Here is a 6,537-nt window from a genome sequence, read left to right on the forward strand (position 1 = left end):
TGGGTCTTTCAACTCACTCACTCTTTCTTATTCACTCTACTTTTCCTCCTTTGGTTATTTAATATTTCATCTTTTCCTTTCCATGGCGTTTTCATATTATTTATATTTTTAATTTTCGCAAAGAAATCAAAGTAATATTGTTTTTTACTCAAATGGATAAGATTAGTAATTTTACTTCTATAATATTTATATTTGCTGTGTACTGCATTTACATAGAGCTTATTGTTTAGTTTAATTGATGTCGTTATTCCTTTTGTCATCCATGGCTATGCGAGTTGTTGTTGTTGTTGTTGTTTTTACCATCTATTTTAACGGGCACATGGTTGTTCACGACTGTATTGAATTGTCTATGAAAGATGAGAACAGGTCATCAAGGTTATTTGCTTTTGAGGCAATAATGTCGTGCCAGTTGATCGCAGACAAATCATTGTTGAATTCCCTTGAGGAAAATTGTGAGAAGTTACGTTTTAAAATTGTTTTCTTGACAGGTTTGTCTCGATTAGATATCAAGGTACAAAATTGAGAAAAATGATCAGACAGGTTATAGTGTTTCCGCTAATTAGAACTTGGTCAGCATTATTGACGAAGATATTATCAATGAGAGAGGCTGAGTTATTATGTACGCGTTTCTGTTTGTCAATAGGCTGAGAGTTATTGTTCATGCAAGGGCATTTGGTATATAAACTGCCAACAAGATTTGAGTTAAGTCTGAAAAGATCAACATCATGCAAACCACTTAGGTTTTCGAGTTGTCTTTTAGTTGTAAGCTGATTTTGGATTAACGAGTTGTTAAAATGCCTGTAATAGAGAGTTAAGCAACCAGTGAAATATGGAAGTTATTTAAGAAAGAGTTTTCCATCTCGATCCTGTTCTGTACATCTTCTAGTACGCTTTTGCATCTTAAATGGATTTGAAATCATATCATAGGTAAAATGTAAAAAGGAGAATATGGGAAGGTAGGTTTATGGGTAGCATTATTTGTCACATTTAGTTTTGAGCTTCTAGAGCTCTGCAGTCATCATTATAGGGAAGATATCTGTTTACGAACATTGCTTTTGTTATTCAAATTTGCCAACCAAAGGAACAAAAGAACCTTTGTTTCGCAGCCAATGAGGCTCTGGTTGGCACATTAGGTGACGGCAACGATATCTTCCCTATAGGCAAGAGGAATTTCAGGGTTTATTTTATCTTTTTCTCTCAGCTGTAGGCGATAATTGCTTTTCAATTATTGAAATCCTCAGATTCACGATGGCTTCTGCAATACCTGATAAGCACTTGGAATGTGCTGTATGTATGGAACAGTTCAAGGAACCAAAAGTTTTACCATGTCTGCATACCTACTGTAAGGTGTGCCTGGAAAAACTGATAAAGAAGCAGGGATCTGAACATGTTATAACTTGCCCTGAGTGTAGGCAAGACACAAAAGTAAGTTGAAAGGAAGATTTTTGAAGAAAATAAAGAAAAATCCTGGTTTCAGTGGGACTCAATCCCACGAGAGTACAATTTTATTGTGCTTCTTGCATTGCTCTACCACTTCTATCAAGCCATGAATGTGCTGGTCAACTGAGGGTTCATCGTCTTGTTCATTTTACATTTCAAAGGAAGTGAGAAAATTTTTGGAGATCAAGTGAAATGTCATATATTTCATCTGGGCATGACTTTGAAATGAGTACACTGGTAGGATTACTAACATGTCTGCTAACTTTTTCAAAAGACAGCACTGGAATCATCACATCCAGTGTTGCATAGTAGGTCGAGTATAATTTTTTGTTCTTGCTGCCGCAGTGAGTGAGAATGAAAGGAACAAACGAAGCAGCTCTCTAATCGGGAGAAGAACACATTTTTCTTCTAAACGCAAGGAATTGTGGTCGAAGGCGCAAGTAATTGTGGTTATGCGCGAATGGAAGAATTATGATGCCCTGTATAGTCTGCTCTGTTTTTCATTTCGCTTCTCATGGTAGTTTCACTGTCACGCAACAAAAGAATAAATTCGAAATCGTTCAAAGAAAAAGTCCAAGAACGTGGAATGTTGTAGGAAACAAATATTTTAACGACCTGCCGATTGTTTCTGAGTTATCACGCAACTTTAAAGAGTTTTGTATGGAGACACCATGTGGTGCACCAACATGGCGGCTGGTAATCACCGAAAACATCCGTTGTTCACTTTACGATGAAAGTGTTTACTTTTCGCTCATCAGATAAAATACACGAGCATGAAAACATCTTTTTAATGTTTTAAAGGGTCAAACTGCTGTGATTCATAGGCTAAGGGATAGACATTTTTTCCAACCAAATAGCTTTGTTGACTGTTGTATCATGGTGTCATGCAAGGTGAAAATTCGGAAATTCAAAATGCTGTATTTTCAAAACAAAAGACGTCCCGGAACTAAAAACTTAATAAAAAAATTTCTAGGTCATCTTCAACCTCCTTTGGAAAAACGGCGGGTCTAATCTGCAAGTTTCAGGTCACAGGTCACAGGTTGCAGGTCATTGTTTCACCAATACAGAAAGTACCCTAAACATTCTTAAAAGCTAACCTTAAGCCTAATTAGGCCTAAACAAAAGATTTAGACCTAAGGTTAGCTTTTAAGAATGTTTAGGATACTTTCTGTATTGGTGAAACAATGACCTGCAACCTGTGACCTGCGTGCGACCTGCGACCTGGAGATTAGACCCACCGTTGGATAAAAATTCAGAAGACCTTGCGATTTGATGATGTCACTGTGAAAACCATCTATTGTTTTCTTTCTTCTCTTGAGGGGTCCAGTGGGGCTCCACGTTTTGTACCGTCCCTTCTCAAGACCTATTTAACTCTCCCTATAATTGCACGTACGAACCCTTGTTAAATTACCGGAAGCATAATTAAACATCTCCCTTCCCCTCGGCAGCATTTCTACCATTTACGTAAACTAGTTTATAGTTTTTCAGTAATTCATATCAGGACCGAGTTAGATCATCTGGAGCATCAATTATGGAAGTCTATGGACTGCTGTCAGCAAAATTTACCGAAAATATACTGCAAAGGTTGGTCAAGACAACGTGAATATAGGCGTTGTTACAATATTTCGGCTGGCCAACACCAGCCTTCTTCAGGTTTATAAACATGAAGAAACCTGAAGAAGGCTGGTGTTGGCCAGCCGAAATATTGTAACAACGCCTATATTCACGTCTTGACCAACCTTTGCAGTATATTTTCTATTTTTAAAGTTTTTTGGTGTGGTCACGATCTATTTTGACCCAACGTAGGGCAAGTTTTGATCTTACACGGTTTTTGCAGTGGTTTAATCCTAAAAATTAGTTAAAATGTACCGACTCTGCAAGAAATAAGTCAGACAAACTTGGCTCTATCCGTCGGCTCCCACGTGTAGAGACTATGACTTTGTAATTGAAAGGTAAATAGTTTGATTGATGTTCAGAACATTCTGATGTTTCCCATGTTTATGCTTGAGTCGTCATTGATGAATACACACCTCTTCAAGTGGTCCCCTGTTTGCAAGTTTTTTTTATTGGTTATTCTGTACTCTTCCTTAGATTGCTAATGGGAATGTCAGCAAGCTTCAACCAAATTTCTGGATAAACAACTTCATGACCTTGCTAAAAATACAAAGCAGCACTTCATCTGGAAATTCTGTGACCTGTGAATTATGTGACAGCGGCGACTCTGCAGGCTCTCGTTGCATGAACTGCAGATTTTTCATGTGCAAATTTTGTGAAACTGCACACAGAAGGATGAACACATTCAAAGGTCACCAAATTTTATCCCTGGCAGAAGTTCAAAAACCCAGATCCAAGGCCCTGGCCAAGCCCGTATTTTGTGGGAAACATGCTGGCGAAGCTTTGAAACTGTTTTGTGAAACATGCCAGGAAACAATCTGCCGGGATTGTACCATTGTTGATCACCGCGAACATAAGTACAACTTTATAGCAGATGGGTCTGAAAGAGAGAGGAAAAGTATTCAAGCCATTCTTCGAGAAACAAAAACAAAAGAAAGTGCCGTTGAAGAAGGACTAATCGCTGTTAAAGCAATGGAATGTCGCGTCGAGGACAGGGTTGCTGAGGTCAATAAGGAAGTGGATGTGTTTTTCGACGAACAAGTGAAGGCGCTGGAGAATATGAGAAGAAAGCTTAAGAGTGAAGTGGAAGATCAAGGGAAAGTGAAGCTGAACGAGCTTGGAAGCCAAATGGAGGCACTGACCCTGTCACTAGCCCAACTTAGAAGTGGTGTTGAGTCTGCTGAAAGAGTTTTGGCCGAAGGGGATGACATGGAGCTCTTGACCATGAAGCAGCCACTTGTCGAACGACTTTCAAAACTCAGTGCATTTCAGTATCAGTGCAAACCATGCAAAAACGACTATTTCGCGCTGCAAATGAACAAAACAGTCTTGGATATGGGTGAGATGGTAACCCTTCTTCATGATTCTGTGGACCCCACAAAGTATGTGTTGAGTATGGTAGGAGGAGAAGAGGGAATCCTGTATCAAACATTAGCTGGGCAGCCTGTAGATTTCTCGCTGGTTATCAAAGATGAACCTGCTGGCAGCAAACCAGTTGCTAGTCGCATTGTTCGTGCTTCAGTAACTCACTCAAGAGAAGCCAACATGCACCAAGAGCTTGCTGTAGAGTGCTTGGACGACAGGTCTTATTTGTTTTCGTATAAACCCGATACAGACGGCATTTGCACTCTGTCTGTGACAGTCGAAGAAATACATGTGTGTGGCAGTCCTTTGACTTGGAAAGTTAAACCAGAAGTAACAAATAATAACCAGATGTACCTTCTAACATCCGCTGAACGGCATGAAAGTAGCAGAGGGCAGCATTGTTGGAAATTACAGTTCTGGTGTTCGGGAAAAAGACACGTCTTACATACTGCCGAAATTGGAGTTAGGTGTGTTACTCCGGGTGATGGGATTGATACAATCCTTGACGTAGAGACTAGAAGGTACACTTGGTGTTGTAATGTTAAAGAATTTAATTATCATTGCTCACGTTCTGACAACCCATACGCTGCATCCATTACGTCGATACGAGTTTGTGATATATTCTCACTTTATCTCAACTATGACACAAAGAAACTTATCATCTACAATCATCAAAGGAAAGAAACTGAAATCTTCACAGATGTAGAGGGAAGGACAATTCTCCCTATTATTTCACCTTCGTGTACGTACCGTAGCGACGTCCCTGTTAGGCGTCGTATACGTTGTAGCGGATATTTTAGCCTTGTTATTTAGTGGGCAACATAGTTCGGACTTACCAGCCAGTGACACAGCTTAACCTGCCTTCTTAAAATTAATTGACCATTACCAACCCAGGATGCCATACGTTTTGGGGTGTTCTATACATCAAAACAATGGATATTCAGTTCAAGTAAGCATGGAAAACGTCCTAGAGTAAATAACCTGCGACAATTCGTGGCGACAACTCGCTGACCAAATAGCCTGAGAAATCTGGGTTCGAGATGTTTGTGAAGAGAACCCCCCCCCCCCCCCCCACCCCCCACAGCGTACGGCATTATGGGTTTTGAAAGTAGCCAATGGCATGTCAGCAGTTCAGTCAGACCCTGACTGTGACATCGAATGTAGAATAGACCCGTGCCTCTCAACGACTCGTTGGCGACTAACAACTCAGGGCTGTCATTAGTAGCCGGCAGCCGGCGATTGTCGCCGGCCACTCTGACGAAAATCGCCGGCTAGTTCACTGACGAAATGACACCAAAAGTGTAGACACCGAACAAGTCTGACCAGCATATTCATTTCCTTGGTAGAAATGTGAAAAGTAAAGTATCTTATTTCCGAATTGTAGGCTGTTCTTCCAAGAAAAGTAATGACAAAGTAGGTTTCTTAATACATCACAAAGTCCGCTCCGCGTGCTGAGTAGTTACCAGGACTCCTTTCTGCTGTTACATAACATTTTAGTGTGACATTGCGCGTGACTGAAAAAGCCAATATGGCTGCGAAGAGAAGACAAGGTTTGCTGGATAATTTTTTCACCGTTGTTTCTAAGACGCCGAAAGGTAAGTGTTTAATTTGAACACGTCAACCACAAGGTTTGCCAAAAGTGTCGTTTTTTTGAGGACACAGCTGAAGATGAGGAAGTAGAATTGCACACCGAGAAGGAAATGGCTGAGGAGCAGAACATGGAAGATGTTTATCACATTTTTAACCTGACCGAATGCAGTTCAGACATTGATTCAGCCTTTGGCGCAGAATCGGAGGATGATTTCTAGTACTAAACAAATTACAATTTCTCATTCTATGAGGTAGTTTTCAGTGAGATTTCCTAGCTTGTCCTCAAATGTCAGAGAACTAAATAAAAATCTCTCTCGTTTATACTGTATTCTACAAATTCCAGGAAAAGGCTTACAATAGTATTTGGGCTTCTGTAAACCTAACAGGCACAGGAAGAGCTCTCGATTGTGATTGGGATTGTGATTGTGATTGTCTTTCTGGTGGGAAATACCTCTTGAAAACGATGGAAATGGCATTTGTGAGACCCTGCATTTCAAAATTTTCTCGACAAATGGGGTGGGGTGGGGG

The 6,537-nt window shown here is 40.2% G+C and overlaps 1 protein-coding gene across 1 annotated transcript in view; it reads left to right on the top strand.

The window, feature by feature from the left end:
• Positions 1-1,246: 1,246 nt before the first annotated feature.
• The window catches only part of LOC138013208 (E3 ubiquitin-protein ligase TRIM45-like), a 16,295-nt gene continuing 11,004 nt past the window's right edge, over positions 1,247-6,537 (top strand). Inside the window, exons 1-4 of the mRNA XM_068860227.1 lie at positions 1,247-1,425; positions 3,532-4,940; positions 5,917-6,014; positions 6,082-6,226. Of these exons, the coding sequence (XP_068716328.1) occupies positions 1,249-1,425; positions 3,532-4,940; positions 5,917-6,014; positions 6,082-6,226 (1,829 nt within the window). The 5' untranslated portion in view covers positions 1,247-1,248. The remainder of the gene's footprint in view (positions 1,426-3,531; positions 4,941-5,916; positions 6,015-6,081; positions 6,227-6,537) is intronic.

Source organism: Montipora foliosa, chromosome 1 (genome assembly GCF_036669935.1).
Source record: "Montipora foliosa isolate CH-2021 chromosome 1, ASM3666993v2, whole genome shotgun sequence".
Lineage (NCBI taxonomy): Eukaryota > Metazoa > Cnidaria > Anthozoa > Scleractinia > Acroporidae > Montipora > Montipora foliosa.